Source organism: Oncorhynchus mykiss, chromosome 7, assembly GCF_013265735.2.
Source record: "Oncorhynchus mykiss isolate Arlee chromosome 7, USDA_OmykA_1.1, whole genome shotgun sequence".
NCBI classification, from domain to species: domain Eukaryota; kingdom Metazoa; phylum Chordata; class Actinopteri; order Salmoniformes; family Salmonidae; genus Oncorhynchus; species Oncorhynchus mykiss.
In genome coordinates, this window is record NC_048571.1 from 53,046,411 (window position 1) to 53,069,964 (window position 23,554).

General features: G+C 42.9%; 1 protein-coding gene across 9 annotated transcripts in view; it reads left to right on the forward strand.

The window, feature by feature from the left end:
- Positions 1-23,554, forward strand: part of LOC110527984 (rap1 GTPase-activating protein 1) — a 168,178-nt gene that overhangs the window by 123,534 nt on the left and 21,090 nt on the right. For 3 of the 9 annotated variants that reach the window (XR_005052604.1, XM_021609665.2, XM_021609671.2), the window contains exons 1-5: positions 18,859-19,423; positions 21,192-21,227; positions 22,499-22,546; positions 23,101-23,139; positions 23,314-23,499. Coding sequence is in view for 6 of the 9 variants with exons in the window: in XM_021609665.2 (XP_021465340.1) it covers positions 19,337-19,423; positions 21,192-21,227; positions 22,499-22,546; positions 23,101-23,139; positions 23,314-23,499 (396 nt within the window). In the remaining 3 variants the exon portion in view is untranslated. Of the gene's footprint in view, positions 1-3,312; positions 3,744-11,853; positions 11,948-18,856; positions 19,424-21,191; positions 21,228-22,498; positions 22,547-23,100; positions 23,140-23,313; positions 23,500-23,554 lie in introns of those variants that run through there. The other 6 variants (XR_005052602.1, XR_005052603.1, XM_036983495.1 and 3 more) reach the window with 5 other exon arrangements.

Consider the following 23,554-nt stretch of genomic DNA (forward strand, 5'->3'; position numbering starts at 1 on the left):
ACATAGTCATTGTTAGTCTCTCAGCATGGAGTGAATTATCTGCAGTATGACAGTGTGTAAATGTAGAGTTTAGCCTAGCTGCCTCCACAGTTGACTGCAGGGACTGAAAAGACAGTGACAAAGGGATAGGGAGTGAACGGAAAGGGAGAACATGAACAGAGGGATGAAAATAGAAACTGACGGGAGAGAGAGGGAGACAGTAATCTCCGGTTTAATCTCCAGTCAAATGGGGTATTGTACATTCCTTTAATTAGCAGCACAGTCCAAAGAACATACGTTTTCTAAATGTTCCTCAAATACATTTTGTGGATCCCTGCCTGGGCTGACAATGAGAGTGATTTGGGATATTGACTCCCCATGAGCTGGTTTGACTCACTCATTCCCTCTGTTTGGAAACAATGATCCCCTGCTAATCCTATTGCAGCCATGCCAAAATCTGAGAGGCCCAGATTGAGATGTGTGTCTAGCCTCACACACCACGTGCCTCATCAGCCCATCCAGGCTGCCTGAGAATTGGTCTGGTCATTGTCTCCTGAGAGGAAACGTTATCTGTTTGCGTGCCAAAGTAGTTAATCTGGGAGAGAGACAGGGGGAAACCACCGGCTGTTAAAAGCAAATTGTAAAAAAGTTTTGAGAGGGGTGTTCTGGATGGGCTTTAGGGAGTTCTGGACTGACTTGTAAGACTACACTCTAAGACCTAGATTCAATCAGATCAAGCATCAACTGCCGATAGCAGACACCCACATAGTGGATGTTTTGCCGGTGTCAGGACTGCATTTGAGTCGTCAAATCAACCGAGCAGCTGCTCTTGCAATCATTTTCAAGAAGCCACACCTACCCCACTCGTGTTAGAATTTAAAAATGAGACAGTGTAGGCTATATATAAGAATAATTATGCTCAAATTGAAAAATCATAAAATTAAATTTCTATCATCCTAATCGAAGTGTAGATTAGTTCTCACATTCCAGTGTTTGAACTTGTAAACAAGGCTGCATGGAATTTCTGTTAATGTGACTCCATGCAGCCAATGGCAATGTCCACTTTAGTTATAATGCCAGGAACAGCTTGTGGATTGACAGCTTCAATACAGTTCCACATCTGACACCCCCAAAACAACCGCTATGCGGTTGTCGGCTAAAGTGGATCTGATTGAAAAGTGTCTTCTTTCCGTCAATGTCCTTTGGTTTCCCTAACAATGGGCATCCACCATGGTCCTTTGTCTAGCTGAGTGTCAGTGGTCCAGGCAGGTCCAGGTGGACCCTCCTCCAGTGTAGAGCTGCAGCAGGCAGCAGCTAGAGAACATGCCTCAGAGCAAGAGGACAGGAGCAGGCACCATGGGCCTTGGAACCAGGAGAGGGACCTTCTCTGATACTATCCTCTGTAAGTTGCAGCCCATCTTGGAATGGATTGATAGGGGAGGTGGAAAGAGACATCAGTCTGGCTCAGTGGGGGATGAGATAGGTTTCTAGACCTGGTAAACATAGTAGTTTAATGATGATGCGATAGAGTGAAAGAGAAAGAAGATAGCGGGAGAGTGAGAGAGAGAAAGAGAGAGAGAGAATCTGGAGGGTCCTTTGACCTTGAGAAAGAGGAGAGAGAGATAGAAAGGAGAGAGAGGAGAGAGTGATAGAAAGGAGAGAGAGGAGAGAGTGAGAAAAAGAAGAAAGAGAGAGGGAAAAGAAAGTGAGCAGCTCAATGCAGAGCTGTTCAAAATCGATCCAGTATTGGCTGCAAACATCCTTTTCCCACTCTCCACTAAGATCTGGATGAAGGGAAAGATACCTTCAGATACCAAGGGTACCTAAGAAGGGCACACTATCCGATTGCAACAACTGGAGGGGCATCACACTGTTATCTGTTCCCAGCAAGATCTTTTGCAAGATGATCGTACAACAGATGTCTTCCTCTGTAGACAAAATGCTTAGGAATGAACAAGCTAGTTTTAGGGGAGGTAGGAGCTGTACAAACCAGATCTTTGCCCCTCGGGAACATAATTTAGCAATGTAGTGAGTGGTAATGGAAACTCTACATCAACTTCATTGACTTGCAGAAGGCTTTTGACAGCATCCACCGGAAAGGTTTATGGAAGATCTTGAGAATTTATGGATCCCTACCCATGTTGTTAACATCAAGAAACTGTTCTACAGCAACTTTTCATGCAATGTGGGAACGAGCGACATGAGCTTTGCTGTGAAGTCTGGAGTTCGTCAAGGTTGTGTTTTGTCAGCTGTACTCTTGTGGCGAACAGAAGATCAGGCAAGAGGAGAACGATGGACCTTGTATTCTACTCTAGAACACCTTGACTTCGCAGATTACCTGGCTCTTTTATCACACACCAATGTCTACAAGACTAAACTTTGGCTAGCAAGTCAGCCTGGTTATCAACTGCAGCAAGACAAAGGTCATATCCATCAACATCAACTCAGCAAAAGCAGTCAAAATCAAGGAACAGGACCTGGAGTTCATCCGCAGTTTTACTTACCTTGTTAGCACAATATGCAATAATGGAGGCACCAGCAAAGACATTTGCACCAGAATCAATAAAGCAAAAGCTATTTTTATGAAGTTTTGGAAATCTGGACCATACAGCACAAATAAAACCACAAAATATACCAGAGCTGTGTACTGGCAACTCTACTTTATGGTTCAGAATGCTGGAAAATAACAGAAGCAGACCTGAAAAAACAATCTTTCACACAACTTGTCTCTGGAGAATCATTTCACATCTTCCGGCCACACACAATATCAAAAATACTTAGACAAATGAAGCAGGAAGCCATGGATTCCATACTCAATTGATGCTGCTGGAGCTAGATTGGACACTTCATGAGAAAGAGTACAGACTCTATCCCAAGAATAGCTGTCCTTTGGACTCCAGAGGGCAGACGTAAGAGTGGGAGGCCCAAGACAACGTGGCGGAGAATAATCGAGATCGAGCTTCAACAACATCAGCAGAGCTAGAGAAGATGGCCAGAGACAGACAGAAATGGAGTGGCTTTGTTGCTGCCCTATGCGCCAGCTGGCGCAGCAGGGATGAGTGAGTGAGTTAGCACTTCACATCATGAGTCTGCGCCACTCCATACACCCACTGCACTCTCGTCACTCATATGAACATTGCCCTTTTATCGAGGAGTCAAAGAGAGAGGAATGCTAAATGAACCAATAACTAACAGCTTGGATGGACATGCTTCTCCATCTCCCTTGTTATAGTTAGAGAAAGGAGAGAGAGGGGGGGGAGGGGGAGAGAGTGAAAGAGAGAATATGTGCATGTGTTGTGTGTGTACATGTGAGAGTGCGTGAGGAAAGAGAGAGCGAGGGATGGAGAGGAACAAATAGAGATAGGGAGTATATGTGTGAGAGGAAGGTAGGGGGAGCTTTCCACAGTATCATCTGACAGGAGAGGCTGAGCTCTGACAGCAGGTGTCAGAGCACTACGACTGAGTCAGACAGAGAGGTAGTGTCACAGAAGGAAAGAGAGAAAGTAGGAAGACATTTGGTGGTGAGGGATAGTGAAAGACCACTCTGTGAAGCAAGTAAGTAAAAGAGGGAGGGAGAAACTAATAGCAGGTGAAATACAGAAAGAGCGAGAAGGAGAGAATATAGGTGTCTCCAGCACTTTCCATCAACGGTCTCCTGGCAAGGTTCTGCTGCATAGAGCAGTGCTGATCTTCAGCTGATTTCTTCATCCGATGCTGGACCCTGCCTCTGCGCTCTGCTCTCTGCTCACACACTGATGCCTAGAGTAAGTAACTCTGCTTTCATTGTGCATTAGCTGCTGCAGTTGATTTGATTGCCTCCTGTCTGTTTGTGTCCTGGCTGGCTGGATTGGCTGATAAGCTCCGGTAACTATAATGTGTGTGTGGGTAGATGACCAGTGGAGTGGGGCAGAGGGAAAGGAAGACAGCAACATTAACTCTAGCTGTTGTTAGCTTTAAGATGGCAGGGGATTACTGAACATGTTGGCGTAGTAGAGTGGTTGTATACATGATAACGATCCAATAATCTGATGATAGTGCTTTGATTCATGGTTTTATGTCTGTAGGCTACATTTGCAATCCAGATGAGATAACAATTTGTGTCAGTGACACATTCAATACCTTTGAATGTAAATGTTTTATACTCTGTGTCTTGATTATGCTTTTACTATTATGCTTTGATACCTCATTCATTAAGTACATGTTGGTATCAAACTTTATAATATAAGCACTCCTCAACAGACTTGATTTTGCTGCTGAAGTTAATCACTAGATCAAATTGAATTTTAACTGCATCTTGAACCATGGTATCCATCTCTTGGTTGCACCAATAATGAGTGAGAATTTGCCCTCCACATTGCAGGCGTATCAATGGACTGCAGGATATGTTTATACAGTATGACTGGTATGGATTATACCCAACTGCGAGCCTTGGACTGAGGATATTGAGCTATTGTCTTGGCGCAAACATGTTCTCGCTCACTTTCTTTTCCTTCTCTCTTTCTTCTTTTCCTCACTCTCTCCTCTCTCCTTTCTATCTCTCTCTCTCCTCTTTCTCAAGGTCAAAGGACACTCCAGATTCTCTCTCTCTCACTCTCCCGCTCTCTCGCTATCTTCTTTCTCTTTCACTCTATCGCTGCAGCTCAGGGACCAAAGAAATGAATGTCGTTCCATTTTGTTGTAATACATGCAAACCTGTCCAGTTAATTTGTATTTCCAGGTGTACTCCACACCCATCAGGGGAGGAGAGCGAGCTAATTTGCATTTTCTTATCAGAGCCCATGACCCAGCAGTACTGTGAGGAGGAAGGCTGTCCAGGTTTAAAATGCTCTCCCTGACTGGAAGTTTCCACGGTCGGTGTGGGACACACAAACAAACACCCACACATAGCATTCATGGTAGTAGTGGCATCTTAATCAGTTGTGATTGAAGGGTGGTGACCTCTTGTCCTCTTCGCCTGGGGCTATTTTTGGACAGCTGTATTATGTAATGGTTGCATGACTCATTCTCTGTTTCAGTTCCCCAGATTAGCCCTGGACCAGGACATTCCCTCTGTCTGCCATTCACTCCTCCGTTAGAGAATGTTAACTGAGGCACGCATGGATGACCACCAGCACCAATCTGTCAGTTAGGCCAGTGTCACTATTAAATAAACATAGATTACATAGTGCTAACTCTGAGGTGCGCAAAACCATTGATCTGGACTTGGTGTATCAGTGTATTTTTTAGAACATTCATCATATGGTAGGTGTCCCGGTAATTGGTATTGTGATGTGACACATATAGGATAGTATTGGTGCTGTCATCAGTCACACTGTGAGACCATCATCTCTTATCTCTGTCAAACTCGCCCTCTGTTAAAACTCACCCTTAGTGAAATGATGATGATACACTCCCTGTATGTGTGCGTTGTTAGGTGGCTTTTAAGCTGCCATTGATAGGCACGCACACATTCTGCTCCCGTGATCAGAGCCATTAAGCAGGCTTTGTGTGTTCCTGGGGTGAGGTGACAGGTTTCAGGCTGATCCTTCTAATCGCTCCATACCTGTAGTGACTCCCTGTGTATTAGTGCCTGGGCTTTACCCAGCCGCTATCTAAACCAGACTAATACCTGATGCCAACGTGTTGCGCTGTTGTTGGTTGGCATAAGCGCAGCAAGACCCTGCTTTTTAATGGGACAGTATTATGACGGCCATGTTTTTGGTTTAGAAAAGCTTTTGACATGAGCTCTCTGTCTTTCTACTGTGTTTTCATATTGAATCTATGAAATAATTATAGTAAAGGAGCATTTCTGTCTAGGCCTGCCTAGGGTGACATAGAAACTGACAACCACTTTCAGCCATCTGAAAATACTATAGAGACAAAATGAAAGAAGCAGGCAAACAAAGAGCATCATAATTGCTGTAATAGGGTCATCCTATGTTATAATAACTACTGTTCATGAAATCTCTTGAATGTCCTCTGTTTACATAGGACAATGTGAATCACCAATGCATTCTAGCCAACTACTACTATACTACCCATGTTCACTTCTGGCAAGTTTCTTCCCTGCCCCCTAATTTTGGCAATGAATGAAATGGCCTAGACATTAGTAGATCATATTCTTTCCCAAAAAGATCAGACTACAGCAAGTATGCCAATAAAACCAAAAGAGATATGCATCATTTTTCATCAAGTGGTGATTGAATCCATTATACGATTGATTGGCATTATCTAATGCAACATTTACTAATGTAATGTTAAAGAAAACAGAGTATACAATTAACTTTATTTACAGGATGATCTATAATGATGCATAAACCAAACATGGGATGACTTTATGAAATGTGAAGGTGTAGAGCGAAGATGTAAAGTGAAGATGTCTCTGTTTCCACCCCTCTCTCTACCCTGGTGCACTGGAACAATTATCTATTCTGGATAGCTGAACTCCTGTAAATAGTGAAAGGACATTTAGATGTCTATGGAACAGTTTTCCAACCATAAAACTGTAAAACACTCACAGTGGGCTATGAGTTTTTCTAATCAGGTCACTATATTTTAAACATCTTCTGGACCCTAGGGAGGATGAATAGGGACACAGAGATAACAACTGTAATATAATAGAGAACAAATAGGGCTGAGCTTGCTTTATGCAGGGTTGCAACGTCTAAGCACCTATAATTAAAAAGTTATTCACATAGTCTATGTCATCACTATGTTGATAAATTCATTTCAGTCAATAATTTGGAATGAAAAGGTCTAGGTAGCCTAACCAGCCGAAGCTGGTAAAATTGATCACATTCACAATTTGTACCGAAATCAATGGGCTTATATAGCTAAATGCGTGATGTAGCGGCTTTGTTTTCCCGAGGCAGAGGGGACAGGGCGCATAGGCTGTAGGCTACCTGTTGTTAATCAGTAGCCTACAGTTTGTCAGGCTGAAAAGGATTTATCCATTGTGCCCATGTTGGGCAGAGGTGTGAATGGTATCAAGGAAAGACATAAAGGAAAGGGTTGCATTAGCTTGTGCAAGCCGGAACGGCTCACAGGATCTACTCCTGTCTCTGTAGCCTCAGGCAGCTTGATGTACAAGTATAACCCCTGGATAGGACAATAGTCTATCGCAGGGCCTCACCCCCAATCTATCTTCTTAATACTGAGTGCCAAGCAGAGACGCACCAGGTCCCATTTTCAGTCTTTAGTATGAATCAGCATACTGAGAACCACAGTTAGCTATCTATATCATAATGTATCAAGCAAACACTTTGCATAAAAAGCAGTTAATTTAGAAAGCCAATCAAAAAGATGCATTGAAATCTACCAAGGTCGCACCTAACCTTCTGATCCTTGCAACAGCTTGCTCTAATGTTGTCTTGGCACACCACAGATAGCTGTACCACAGATTATCCATTATATTGACCAGATACTCAAGTGGCCTCTCACACAATTAAAATAGCAAGGCAGTCAGGAAGAAGCAAGGCAGGTGGGACCATTCTATTTATTTATTTTTTGTGGAATTTTTACCCCCTTTTTCTCCCCAATTTCGTGGTATCCAATTGTTTTAGTAGCTACTATCTTGTCTCATCGCTACAACTCCCGTACGGGCTCGGGAGAGACGAAGTTTGGAAGTCATGCGTCCTCCGATACACAACCCAACCAAGCCGCACTGCTTCTTAACACAGCGTGTATCCAACCCGGAAGCCAGCCACACCAATGTGTCGGAGGAAACACTGTGCACCTGGCAACCTTGATTAGCGCGCACTGCGCCCGGCCCGCCACAGGAGTCGCTGGTGAGCGATGAGACAAGGACATCCCTACCGGCCAAGCCCTCCCTAACCCGGACGACGCTAGGCCAATAGTGCGTCGCCCCACGGACCTCCCGGTCACGGCCGGTTACGACAGAGCCTGGGCGCGAACCCAGAGTCTCTGATGGCACAGCTGGCGCGCCACCCGGGAGGCCCCCCTGACATCACATTTTGATAATATGCACCGAGTGTCGAACAACTTTGTGACAGACAAGTAGATAGCTATTTTCCAGTGTCACATGAAGTAGGCAGACTGGCTAATCGGAATGTGGAAGTGCTGCCAAAAGTGGGCGTAGCTAAAGGCTATAGAGGAGATTAAGAAATGTATTCACACACCTCTGCTCCAGGTCAACAGTGTATTGTCAGTGATGTTCAGTGGTGTGCACTGAGGGATGCAACAGGGTTAATGGACAGGGAAACCTTCAGAGTAGAGCTGCAATTTGCAGATAAAGTATTTCTGAGAAACAAGACCGCTTGGTAAATTGGCTTATTGAACCTCCAAACCACCCCCTGTGCCATGTGATGGAAATGTGTGTGTGTCTGTGTGTGTGTGTGTGTGTGTGTGTGTGTGTGTGTGTGTGTGTGTGTGTGTGTGTGTGCGTGTGCGTGCAAACGGAGTGTGTTCATGCATGTGACCGTATGTGCTGTGAGTGTGTGTGTGTGTGTGTATTTGTGTGTAAGTGGGGGGGATTTATATATTAGCAGCTCACCTTCCCATGCCAACCAGAGATTGGTTGCTGTGACAATCCTTATTCCTTAACTTTAACCCTTTTCTCAACCGGCTGGTAGAGCATGTTTTGACAATGGATTTAGAAGTGGATATGAAAAGAATCTTCACTTGAACTTGATTCGTCAATTGATTCGTAAACTCCCCCAGCACTCCTGCATCAATGTATATATAATTTGTATCCTTTTGGGTTGTTGTAGTTCAGTGTTGTGGCACTCTAACTTTGCCCACTCAGAGGACTGTAAGAACTCAGTCACCAAAGATATGAGCTAAATGGCAGGAATTAAATTGGCGAGGATTTTGCATAATTTCTGTTAGTAGAGACCTTGAAGAGTAGGAAAATGAAAATAAATAGTTAAAATGTAAAAAGCAATAATTTTGCAAAAAAGTGTTCAACCAGGTGGTTGGTATGGTGAAAAATATGATAACATTTTTGACAACACACTATATTGGGCAACATAAATTGGTTTCATGACCCATGGGGTCAATTAATCAATATTCAGACTTAAGGTTAGTAGTAATATAAAACTGCTATTTGTCATATATTATCTCACAATGTGGGAAACATGGTTTAAGAACATGGATCATTTGAAATTTAAGAAAAGCATTTTGAGGGACATTCCATTTGGGATGTGACAAATGGACAATTTTGCTTAATGTTTAAACAGCCATTTTTTTGTATTGTTTTCCTTCCTATTACGTATGTATGACCGCGAAAAGTTATATTTAACGCAGTCATATAACCCTGAAAACACCTTGGCTACAACATGTTTGTCTATAAGGGTACACTACGGCTTTTTAAATGCAGACACATAACCTTTTCTGGAGATACAATGCATTCGGAAAGTATTCAGACCCCTTGACGTTTTCCACATTTTGTTATGTTACAGCCTTATTCTAAAATAGATTAAGTAGTTTTTCCCCCTCATCAGTCTACACACAATACCTCATAATGACAAAGCAAAATCAGGTATTTAGAAATGTTTGCAAATGTATAAATAAATAAAAACTGAAATGTCACATTTACGTGACTATTCAGACCATTTACTCAGTACTTTGTTGAGGCACTTTTGGCAGAGATTACAGCCTTTAGTCTTCTTTGGTATGACACTACAAGCTTGTCACACCTGTATTTGGGGAGTTTCTCCCATTCTTCTCTTCAGATCCCCTCAAGATTTTTCAGGTTGGATGGGGAGCATCGCTGCACAGCTATTTTCAGGTCTCTCCAGAGATGTTCAATCGGGTTCATCAAGGATCTCTCTGTACTTTGCTCCGTTCTTCTTTCCCTTGATCCTGACTAGTCTCCCTGTCCCTGCCACTGAAAAACATCCCCACGGCATGATGCTGCCGCCACCATGCTTCACCGTAGGGATAGTGCCAGGCTTCCTCCATACGTGACACATGACATTCAGTCCGAAGACTTCAATCTTGGTTTCATCAGACCAGAGATTCGTGTTTCTCATGGTCAGAGTCCTTTAGGTGCCTTTTGTCAAACTCCAAGCGGGTTGTCTGGTGGATTCCAATGAAGTCGTAGAATCATCTCAAGGATGCACCTGAGCTCAATTTCAAGTGTCATAGCAAAGGATCTGAATACTGATGTAAATAAGGTATTTCTGTTTTTTATCTTTAATATATTTTTTCTTTGTCATTATGGGGTATTGTGTGTACATTGATGAGGGGGGCAAAATAATTGAATCAATTTTAGAATAAGGCTGTAACGTACCAAAATGTGGAAAAAGTCAAGGGGTATGAATACTTTCCGAATATACCGTAGTTTTGAAGTGCCACTGAACTGGCATTTTACTTTTCTGTAAAAGAATGCCGCTTCTGAAGCAGGACTAACATCCATCACTAGGCAACCAGAAGTCAAGCAAATAATCTTGAGCTGCCTACACTCTCCTAAAAACGTACTTTAAAATGTGTTAAATACCGTGACTTACCAAGCTTTTTAGTAGAAAAATAACGCGTCTTCCGCTAAGAATCGACTCCTAAGATTCAGTATTTTTGGAACGGAGGAGACTGATTAGTACTTCAGAGAAGACAAGCACTCGCATCTTTCATAGTGAGCTAGCGAGGGACGGAGAGAGTGGGGAGGGACACACTATAAGCATGTCAGCCACCAGGCAGATGGAGTCAGAACTGTGCAGTAGGCCTATCTTCTGGCAATCTTGCAATGGAATGCTTTTTTTCATAATTTCTTGGCTTACAATGTCTCGCAACTTCAGTAAAGCAGGGCCTGTTATCAAAGAATAGGCTAGGATATTCTATACGCAACAGACCGAAGACTGAACACACACTCGCATCATTAGCAAAGAGAAAAAGCAGGCGAGCCAGCTTCACTGTGATTCAAATTTTGTGGGGGAAAAAATAAAAATAATATTAACGTTAAAGATCCCAATTTCGTTTAAACGTTATAACGTTAAAACATTTGTACCTCTACATTGCACTATACACCACCTGATAGCATTGCTGGTGTGACCTTCTTCTAACTGATTAACTGCCTGATAGAACTTTGTTATTGCACCAAAAAAACATCAAGATGCAAAAAAGAAATGTTGGAAATTCTTATTTGAGTTGTTAGAAATAGGAATTTAAGGTGAAATCATTTTTTATCGACATGCTTTTCAAGAAGAGACAGCTAAAGTTAATAGAGCGCTTCCAGCTTAAAGGCTCAGTAATGGTGCCCTCTGCTCAAGGTTTGTGTGCAGAATGCAGAGAGGCTCATTAATTGATTGTATATGGGCCGTTGAAAGCCTGACTGCCAGTCAATCCAGCAGTTGACTGCTTTGTGAGACGTTGTGTGAAGTAACATGTTTTGACTCAGTATACAGCTCTGGCCAGGATGCTAATAAGATCCTGTCACCAGAGAAAACGTGCACAGACAGAGGGAGGGAGTAGGAGATCTTAACCTCCCTTTTCCCTCTGTGTTGTTCAGAAAATACAATTAGAATTACTTAGTAGTTATTTTTCAATGGTTCAGACATCCCAGATTCCTGACAGCCCTAGTTATAGCCTGTCCTCACCACTTCACAGGCTCAGGAAACAATACTGTGGGCTAGTGGAATAAGGCAGAAAAACAAGTCTGGTTTAACCCCAAGTATTTACTGTTGAGAGACTGGAAAGACATTCAGCTCAGTCACATGATCCACGGTGTTAGCATGTTCCTCTCTCTAATGTGGTGAGGGCAAAACTTGGAACTCTATAATGGCCAGAATTCACACTACCATATATGTGATCTCTACCAGATATTTTCCACTCAAAAGCAACCTAACCTGATTTTTCAACTGTAATAGACTCTAATCGTACCCACATAAAGTCATGATATATAAATGTCAATGACTCTGACTTTTCCTCTGTGCCCCACAGGAAAGAGGATGGAAGGATTCCTCGTATCTCTAACACACTAGAGCCCTCGCTGCCTCACTCCCGCCCTTCGTATCGCACTCGCTCGTTATCAAAGGTAAGAGGGGGGTCCAAACCGCCCACTGCACCCACCCTGTCAGCTCTTCTATTCAGCCATGACTTCTTACCTCTCTTCACAAGCCTCTCTCTTACCTGTCTCTTTCTCTCCTGTTTTCTATTCATCCCCACTCCTCTTTGTGTTGTGTTCCCTTGTGCTGCTCTGTGTGCAGGTGAAAGGTGTCACCAATCAGATCGCTCCAGATCCAGTCTCATGGACAGTCTGCTCTGATATTTTTTTTCTTTCTTTTTTTGTTGTTGTTTCTTTAACCTTTATTTAACTAGGCAAGTCAGTTAAGAACAAATTCTTATTTACAATGACGGCCTACACTCACATTGAGTGATGGCCTATATGCCACAAGCTCCTGGGGTTGGGTCCGGTATTCATTGAAGTCAAAATCAAAAGTTATTATCAAGGCTATTGTTTGTGGGGGCCTTTGATCTATTACTTTTGATAAAATAATACACAGGTTATTCCAATAGCCAAGGACAAAGCTTTTGTTTTATAGTCCTGAAGTTGTTAGTGGGTGCACCAACAAAACACCTTAAATACCTTTATGATGCTGGGGGCTGAGAGATTTACAGAATACTAAAAATTGGGCCTCCCGAGTGGCGCAGTGGTCTAAGGCACTGCATTACAGTGCTAGCTGTGCCACTAGAGATCCTGGTTCGATTCCAGGCTCTATCACAGCTGGTTGCGACCGGGAGACCCATAGGGCAGCCCACAATTGGCCCAGCGTCGTCCGGGTTTGGGGAGGGTTTGGCCGGCATCACGCTCTAGCAACTCCTGTGGCAGGCTGGGTGCATGCATGCTGACACGGTCGGCAGGTGTACGGTGTTTCCTCTGACACATTGGTGTGGCTAGCTTCCGGGTTAAGCGGGCATTGTGTCAAGAAGCAGTGCGTCTTGGCTGGGTCATGTTTCGGGGGGCGCACGGCTCTCGACCTTCGCCTCTCGTCCGTACAGGAGTTGCAGTGATGGTACAAGACTGTAACTACCAATTGCATCCCACGAAATTGGTAACATTTTTTAAATGAAAAAGTATATACATATAGAAATACATATTTCATAGCATACTGTTTTGGCTCTCGGATCCCAGCTCATCACAGGCACATAGCTAGAGTCTCATAAAGAATATCTGTCTCTCAAAGACCCACACATTACAGAACTGGAGTGTTAGAGTGAGGTAAACAGTTCCAGTGGTCTAGATTCTAGTGGTCCTTCCTCAACCTCTGCAAACCCGCTGTCACTCACTCAGTTGACTCACTCACTCTCATGGTGATTTATTTATGCTGCTCTATGAACACAGGTGCTGTGACTCATTTGGACATGAGGAACACTCACTGATTAGGTCTGCAGTAATGCGCACGTTTATAGGTGAGTGACCTCGTCAAGAAGCTGTCCATTATAGTCATGCATGATGTCCATGATTATGCATTGCATCCTTATATAAAACATATTCGGCAGAATATGAATCACAGAGTACTTCAGTAGAACTGTATCCGGTAAATGCTCTTGGTCTAGACTGTATTGCCATAGTGTATATCGGTCCATATTCCCACTGCTGTGTGCTGGGGCACAATGCCTCAGCCTGCAGATGTCTCTCTGGTGGTGTTGGTGGTCCTGGAGACACTGCTACCCTCTACATCAGTCAAGCCCTCTGATGGATGGATGTGTGAAGAGCAGAGGAGAGCAGACCAGAGCAGATGCTGCAGTGGAGACTGAGGCCTCTTTGTGCTCCTCAGCTCGGCTAGCCAGAGGAAGGTCATGTGGGAGTCTGCTGCTGACAGCCACAATGAATGGATCCTGATGCATTTTCTCTGGCCCGTGCCAATTGGCTTTTGTGCACAATGAATACTCCTTTAGTCAATCAGAGAGCATGATTGCAGAGAAGTGGACGGAAGAGTAGCGTGGCCAAAGCATTGTCAGGTCTCTCCACAGGTCTGGGATGGGAAGTTCAGGGATCTGGTGTTGGAATAAGTGGTGGGAGTGAGCTGAAAGTTGTGATGTGAGCTATGGGTTACAGTGGTGATGGGAGATTCAGGTCCATCTTTCTCAGCCCAGTTTGTCTGATCTTACCAACATCCCTGTTCATGTCCTTGTATGCAAAAGCCTTGTAGCGATTGTAGTCATTGATTCATGGTCAATAGGGTCAATGTTATTGCTGTGTAACTCATTGGTATCAGATGAGCCACAGCGAATCGTCTCTCCCTCAGGCCCTGGGCCTATCAGGCGCCTTCTAACTGAAGCTTTGCCACACTGTTATATTTAGGGTTGGAGGGAACATCATTGCACTCACACAGAGTAGCTCTGGTAATCAAGTCAGAAAACAAAAATGGGTAGCGTGTAGACCCCCAGGCAAGGGAGGGCAGTGAGAGTGCATCAGTGGGAGAGAGGCTCCTTATTGCATCTATCCTAGGGCACTAACCTGGAGTGCTTAAAGGACTTGTAAAAGGAAATAAAGGTAAAGTGTACTTGGACTCTCAATATAATGTTGGAGCTTGAGAAAGACAGCTCTTATCTATTCACTATGCTGGTTATTACTTTTCTACAGTATTTCCCTTATCATTCAGCCCACATCCCTTCTCTGTGTGTATGCATGGTTTCCACATGGTTTCCATTGAATGCTACTTGTATTTGACAATGAGCTAAGATTTTAACAGTTTTGACAGTTTTGTTTATTACATTCACTTCCCACATCCAGGGTGAATTCTAACTTCCACTTGAGTTTAATTTTTTACTTATAATTGATGTAAATGGAAAGGAAAAGTGTTATGCAATGACCACATACAGTGCATTCGGAAAGTATTTCCACATGTTGGTACGTTACAGCCTTATTCTAAAATTGATACAATTATTTTTTTCCCCTCATCAGTCTACACCCAATACCCCATAATGACAAAGTGAAAACAGGTTTTTAGAAATGTTTCCAAATGTATTAAAAATACATAAGTATTCAGACCTTTTCCTATGCGACTCAAAATTGGGCTCAGGTGCATCCTGTTTCCATTGATTATCCTTGAGATGTTTCTACAACTTGATTGGAGTCCACCTGTGGTAAATTCAATTGATTGGACATGATTTGGGAAGGCACACACCTGTCTATATAAGGTCCCACAGTTGACAGTGCATGTCAGATTAAAAACCAAGCCATGAGGTCGAATTAGAGAGGGTAGTGCGTAGGGGGGGTAGTGTGCACGACAGAGGGTAGTGCCTGCGGCCCAATACATCAATGGGGATAAGCTGCCTGCCATCCAGGACATCTATACCAGGCGGTGTCAGAGGAATGCCCTAAAATTGTCAAAGACCCCAGCCACCCCAGTCATAGACTGTTCTCTCTAAGCGATACGGAGTGCCAAGTCTAGGACAAAAAGGCTTCTCAACCGTTTTTACCCCCAAGCCATAAGACAGGTATGAAGGTATGAAGGTAAGACCCAGATGCAGACCATGTTGAGGAAACAATAGTTTAATATTCCACCAGGGGCAGGCAATAGACAGGTCAAGACAGGCAGGGGTCAGTAAACCAGAGGTGGGACAACAGTACCGGGTGGCAGGCAGGCTCAGGGTCAGGGGCAGGCAGAGTGGTCAGGCAAGCAGGCTCAGGATCAGGGTCAGGGGCAGGCAGAGTGGTCAGGCAGGCAGGCTCAGGATCAGGGTAGGCAGAGTGGTCAGGCAGGCAGGCTCAGGGTCAGGGGCAGGCAGAGTGGTCAGGCAAGCAGGCTCGGAGTCAGGACAGGCAAGGGTCAAAACCAGAAGGGCGAGAAAAAAGACTGGAAAAAGCAGGAGCTGAGACACAAAACGCTGGTTGACTTGAACACACAGGAGAACACACAGGAAATAATGGGGAAGATGGGCGACACCTGGAGTGGTGTGGAGACATTCACAAAGACAGGTGAAACAGAGTCAATAATAATTCAACCCCTTTGTTATGGCAAGCCTAAATGAGTACAGGAATAAACATTTGCTTAACAAGTCACATAATAAGTTGCATGGACTCATTCTGTGTGCAATAATAGTGGTTAACATGACAACTCCATCTCTGTACCACACACATACAATTATCAGTAAGGTCCCCCAGTAGAGAAGTGAATTTCAACGACAGATTCAACCACAAAGACCAGGGAGGTTTTCCAATGCCTCGAAAAGAAGGGAACCTATTGGTAGATGGGTGAAAATACAAAAAAGCAGACACTAAATGTCCCTTTGAGCCTGGTGAAGTTGTCAGTTACGCTTTGGATGGTGTATCAATACACCCAGTCACTACAAAATGCAGGCGTCCTTCCTAACTCGTTTGCCGGAAAGCAAGGAAACCGCTCAGGGATTTCAACATGAGGCCAATGGTGATTTTAATACAGTTACAGAGTTTAATGGCTGTGATAAGAGAACATTTAGGATGGATAGTTACTCCGTAATACTAACCTAAATGACGGAGTGAAAGGAAGGAAAAATATTCAAAAACATGCATCCGGTTTGCAATAAGAGGAATAAGAGGAAAATCTGGTTCAGTCTTGCTTACCAAGAAGACATTGAATCGGTTTGAAAATCTATGGTAAGACTTGAAAATGCCTGTCTAGCAATGATCAACAACCAACTTGACAGAGCTTGAATTTTAAAAAGAATAATGGGCAGATTTTGTACAATCCAGGTATGCAAAGCTCTTAGAGATATAGCCCAAAACACTCACAGCTGTAATCAATGTCAACTGGGATTCTAACATGTATTGACTCTGGGGGTTGAATACTTAGCTAACCAAGATATATTAGATTTTATTTTTCATAATACAATTCTTTTTTTATTATTCTTCCACTTTTACATTACAGAGTATTGTGTGTGGATTGTTGACAAAAAAGGACAATTAAATACATTTTAATCCCACTTTGTTACGTAACAAAATGTGTAAAAAGTCAAGGGATGTCAACACTTTCTGAAGGCACTGTATTACCCTGTAGCCTTGCGTCTAATAATAATACACTGATATGTTCTCAGACATTTGCACACATCTTTACAATATCGACCGGGTTTACCTTTTTTAGGATATCACTGCTGAACCCAAGTTTGGTTATTTAATATAAAGTCTGAGTATACAGACTGACAAATGAGATGCAATACATTCTAAAGAGCCTATACCAGGGATGGGCAACTTCATTAGTTGTGGGGCCCACAAAAAGACTGCATTTTATAACTAATTTCATGCAATGCAATAGCTGACATGGGCTAATTGAGTGACTGCTTATGCACAGCGAAATGTTGAAATTGCACCTGATGTATTCTACTACTCTAACTCCCATCAGTAAGTAGATACTCTGAATTTTTTAAATTGTATTTATAGGTCCGCTGGCCGCCAGTTGCCCATCCCTGGCCTGTACAGTGTGTTCTCCTACAAAATCCAACTTTATCTGCTGCCATTAATGCAAATGTACGCTTCGCTCAAAGCTCTTCCTACAGTACAACAGTCCTTCACAGTAAAGTGTCTCCATTTTATTTAAAGACATCAATCGGTATTAGAGGTTTAAATGCTGCATACATAGCCTCCTCATCATAGAAACTCAGAACTCTCCCCTCTAGTGTTTTGTCCATTGATTTTCTCTCTGCAGAAATGTATTTTGGTGGATGAACTGACAGTGGTCATATTCTTGTACAACTGCAGCGCCATTAGAAAATTAACCCAATCAGTTTTCATTGAGAGGTTTCTGAAATGTGTTTCCCTGTGGCAGGAAGTAGGTCAGTATTGGTTGTAAATGTGATAGTGGGAGAGTACCAGAGAGGAGGAGTTCCATAAAATACACAAGTGTACACTTTCACACAATAATACAACTAGACTCTTCCCCTTTCTCTCCTCCCTCTTTCTCTTTCTCTTCCTCTTACTCACACATACAACCCAATATACTACAGAATGTTTACCCTTCTTGTTGTTCTGAAAGTTGAAGAGATGAGATGTTGATACCCTGATCTCAGACCCTGGACCTTGCAGAATCAGCAGACCCTCTTTGGGCTCATGCAGCCTGCTGAGAGTCATCTGAGACCAGGCCCATTAAAACTTTCACAGGGTCAATAAAGGCCCCTGGAGAAAAGGGCTGTGTGTCAATACAGAAAGAAGGAGGGTCTTACTGTAACATCAAGAACCATGGTCTTTACAGAGTACACCAATAAATTTAGCATTTGCTTCTTCAGTTCATGGAAGGCAGTTTATACACGTTAATCAGACTGGAAGGTAGACTTACTTTACAGTGTAAATAAGCTAGTTTTGAGCACAGACTACTGTATGTACAGAATGTATATTTATGATATGTGTTTAGCTCAGAGGATGTGTGGACTATGGCACTTGTGCACTGTATGTTTGCATAGTTTGACAGCCGTGTGTATGATAGTTTAGACAATGTGTATTCTTGTTATATTCAATATAGTGTTTATTTTACCTTTAGTTGAACACGGAAGACATATTGATACCTATGTCTCAATTCCAAATGCGCTCTGTATAATACTATATCAATATACGAAATGCATACACATTTAAATACCAAAACACAGTCATTGTTAGCACAAATAAAACATCACAAATCACCAGTGTGATAATTCATTTAGCTAGACCATTTGACTTTGTAGTTGTTTGTAGTGTGTGGTGGAGAAACAAGCTTTATTTGAAGTGCATTTATTGGGGAAATGCTGTAGAGTGAGAAAGGCCTCTGATGATTGTTTATGAGTTCATGGTGCTTTTGTCCTCAGATGAGAGAGAGCGAGAGAAAGAGAAAGAGAGAGAGAGAGAGGACATTTGAAATGGCTCTATTCCTTTGGAACTTTTGTGAGTGTAATGTTTACTGTACATTTTTTATTGTTTATTTCACTTTTATTTATTATCTATTTCACTTGCTTTGGCAGTGTAAACATATGTTTACCATGCCAATAAAGCCCTTTGGATTGAGAGAGAGGGGGGGAAGAACAGAAAGAGGAAGACAGTATTTTCACCATATGAAAGGGTAAAAAAGAGAACTATACAAAGCAAGAGAGGCAGGGCAAATAAGAGAGAGAGAGGCATAGTTATTAACAGTGGGAGGTGGAGAAACGCAGTGCCTCTCTCTCTCTCTACTTCCTCGAGAACAGACAGAGTGTGTGAAAAGAGGAAGAGAAGGGGAGGATCTTTACAGTCAGGCACATGCTCACACAAATATAGTACATACAGATCTATACCCACAGACACACCCATGCATTCTAATGGGCATGCAGAGCTATTTAGTCATGAGACACAGCAGCAGTTCCTGTAGTGTTTTTAGATGCAGTAGAATGCAGAGTGTAAAGTGACAGTAGTAGTCAGGCCTCTGACCATCTGGTCATTACACACACACAGAGACAAATATACCAGTACACTGTTTTTTGGAGTCTGAGTTTTGAAGTTATGACTGACTTCAGGATGACTAAGAGTGGCCATGTGTTCCTCAGTCCTGCGGTTATTACACGGGGCCAGAGGAGACGACACAGCGACGTAAGTATTTATTCTTACTGTTGTAAATGAGTAAGAGACTGAGTGATACTGTAGTGCAGATCACTGTGATCTTAGATATCTTTCAGTGTAGTGTTATTCTAAATGCATATCTGATCGACATTACTCTGTAGCAGTCAGAACAGCTGTTCTCACTTGAAGGCACAGCTGTGTCTTATCATTCATATTAATTTGTTGATTTCTCATGTGCACAGAGATTGGTTGAACATGACAGATGTGTGATCAACTCATTTGGTTTGCTTGGTTTTGATAGGACAGTTTACAGTAGCCATTGACAATTGAGAGTCTAGTATAGGAGGCCATTAGGTCAGGGTTGGTCTTTAGTGCAGTTTCCAGTCCCATCACTGTTACTCATTATCATGTCAGCACCTCTCAATGGTCTGTTTTTGACTGGCAGATAGTTCAGTCGTCCTGCACGTGCAGGCTAGGTTATTACTGCACAGTCACAGATTTTGAGGTGAACATTTGTGCATGAAAAACAGTAATATCTTAGTTTTGGGTTCCGATACACACTGGCAATTTGATCCATGTTGGTTTGCACTTATGTTTGTTTTCAAGGCGGCAGTAGAATCTGCCAGCGTATCATATGACACTGTTTGTTCACACAGGGAACAATGGGTTGCATCCATGGCTTTATTGAGACAAGCCAATGTTGGTCAGTATGTGTGTATGTGAGTAGTGTGTGTATGCACCCTTTTAGTAAGTCCTGGTGTGCCCATAGTAAATGTATGTTGTCATGTGGAAACATCAGCTTGACACCCCATTCCACGTTTGTTACATGGTGCAGAGAGGGCCTCTCTGCACAACAATCTGGGCTATCATTGGCTATGTGACGCTCATCATTGGCTATGTAGCTCACAAAGTGTTTAATTGGTAACTCCCCTAGCCGATGCGTTGTGGTCAGGGTGGAGCTGCCCAGCATCAGGGTAGCAGGTTCTGTGGAGAACAACTGCCTGGCTGTGGGTATTACTTCTCTTACTCTATATGAATGTCTCTTATCTGGGATAGAATGGATTCTGCAGTTAATGGGAGCTGATAGTGAATGGAGTTTGTAAAGAGGTTACAGCATTGGTGTTGATTTTTGGTTAGAGGAGTATGAATCTGATGGCTCTCTGCCTCACTTCTTGCAGGAGTTGTACAGTAGACTTCTATTGATTAGAAATGAACAGGGCTGGCAGACGGAGGGTAATATTAGAACCAGTTTGTAAAGCCAGGTATCTCATTTGTTTTCATTTGCTGACTTATATCTACTCTCCCCATTCCATGTTGATCTAATGGGCTAAGTGTATTACGATCACTCATCAACACACCTTGAGTGTCCAGAGTTAACACACAGTGCCAGGAAGTCAGCTGAGGTGGTTAGTGGCTGTTTGCAGCATTACTATCCCTCCACCGCCTTTAGAGGCTCTGGGCTGCACTCCTTCAGAGGAATATATATGTGTTTCCAGGAGATTGTTTTCCAGTGTGGAGGAGCAATTCAGTGAATACTGAACGGTGTCTCAGTTGGGCTGGTGTTGTGCTGGGGTGGTGTGACAGGCCTGAGAAAGAAGTGCAGCACATCGATGCCATGGAGGAGTCAGAGGCCGGTTGTAAATAAAATAGGACTTGGATCAACAGAACTCCCAGCTCCATATCCACAAATGGGTTGGGATGAACACAAGAGAAATCTCATGTGAAGAACACAGAACACAGCCAGCATATTTTACCAGTCAGTAAACCACTCTCCCTCTTCGATTTGTCTCTCCCTCAGACCTCGGACCTATTTGCAATGATCGAGAGGATGCAGGTACAGTAAGTGGTCTGAGAGCTCTGCTGTATACTATCCTCACTGCTTTGTCTTCTTTGTAGTTTCTCCTCTGTGCTCTGAGAGGCCGAGATGGAAAGTGTCTTCGTCCTGTTTCCTGTTTACAACATTTGTGATTTATTTGTTGTGTAACACTGTTAGGGTTTAGGAGACAAAAACAGCTCATATTCTTATTCATTTGATGAGCACAGCGTAGTAGCGTATATAAGTGACACAGATCTTAGATGGTTTGATGAATTATGAGTGCTACTACTATACTGCATACTGGGTCTTTGTATTGGAATATTCCCTCTTTATCTACGTTATCAGCTCAAAGAGCTATCAGCCTTTGAGAGCCTATCAATATCTCTATCTCTATGTGTAGCAAAACTAATTCTAAGCTATAAACTGTCCCTGTTGGAACAGTGACCAATTAGCTCCTTGTGTGAAGCACTGGGCCTTTTAACTGCTTCTGTTTCAGTTACTTTACTCACTCTGATTATCTCAATGCTGTGTGTTTATATGTATCTTCATTAGCTGTTGCATAAGCCCCAGCTACTGTATTCTTCCTGGGGTCCACAAGCATAAAAACTTTCAAAATAATACACTATAAAATATGAAAAGATAATAGAACATAAACAATTACATATCATACATATTATGCAAATCCAAAACCAACTATATACAGAAAATGCGGGAAGTTAAGGTAGTTTGCTGTGAGGTGCTGCTTGATTTGTCTTTTAAAGCTTATCTTGCTGTTCGCTTGAGCAAGCTGCGACGGAAAAGTGTTGCATGCCACCACTGCTCTATATAGTACTGTTCGATGCCCTAAACACGTTCTGAACATGGGTACTGTGAATAGACCCCTGGTCTGTGTAGTCTGGGATCTGGCTGTTGATGACACCTTCCCTGTTGTCCCCTCCCCTGTCTTTCACACTGTCACTCCTCTGCTTCAGTTGCTACCCTCTCTTTTCTCTTCCACTTACATTTGAATTCTCTCTGCCTTTGTTTCCTCGTGATGCTGCGTATGTCTAGTTGATATGTTGAAACAATGTATTGCCCTTCATCTGAAAGCTTCTCATGTCTCTCTTTTCCTTTGTACCTGTAATGCCAAGGTTCGTTATAGAGGAATATTTGATACATTATGAACTTGAATATTAAATTTGTTTTAAGTGGAATTTGAGTAAGAAGTCTAATATTTTGTGCAGATGTGTGAGTGTGTGTGTACTGTGTATATCACCTGTCCCCTGGCATGCCTCTATCTCCCTCCACAGGGCAGTAGAATGGACGAGCAGAGATGCATCCTCCCTCCACCCCTCAAAGTGAGTCTAGGAACGGTAGACTTTGTAACATATCCTCAGCGGGTTGACAGTCTGTATCCAAACAAAGGGATGCTTGCCAAGACGGCAGGGTAGCCTAGTGGTTAGAGTGTTGGACTAGTAACTGGAAGGTTGCAAGTTCAAACCCCCGAGCTGTCGTTCTGCCCCTGAACAGGCAGTTAACCCACTGTTCTTAGGCCGTCATTGAAAATAGAATTTGTTCTTAACTGACTTGCCTCGTTAAATAAATTTTAAAAATAAAGGCCCTGAGTGTCACAATAGGGGATAATTCAGATGTGAATACATTAAGTTTATTGTGTTGGCCACTCTAAAAAGGGAGCTGTTTTAGTTGGGTTGCACACTCAGAGTTAAAGTGGTTTCAGTCTCTGATGTAATGTAGGTTCCTTTCATTTAAGTAATGGGCATTGTAGATTGAGCATTTGTATATTGATTGATTGTGCTTTGAACACATAAGTCACATGCTGCATTTATGAGGGCACTATGATGGGAAATAGAACAATGTTGTTCATAAGTATGACATGTGATTTTCTCTGCAGACAGAGGAGGACTATATCCCTTACCCCAGCGTTCACGAGGTACAAACAATCTGAAACTGAAATCTGTCTCGCATATAGAGCTTTGTGATACGTCATAAACATTCTGTGTGAACCCACAGTGTGGTAACCCTTTATCTGCTGTTGAATTTAATTCCATGTAATGGTGTTTATTTTCATGTAACCATTAACCTGTGTCATCATGGTTGATATCAGGTCCTGGGCCGTAGGAGCCCCTTCCCCCTTATCCTGCTGCCTCAGTTTGGAGGCTACTGGATCGAGGGGACCAATCACAAATCCAGTGCCACACCTGGGTCTGAGCAGCAGCCATGTGCTTCCTCCCACATCAAGCTGGAGACCAACAGCATTGCCAAGATCTACAGGAAACAGTTCATGGGCAAGGTGAGCATAGTCTTATAGGCAGCATTCTGCTACCCGTGTTTTTCTGGAGTATTCA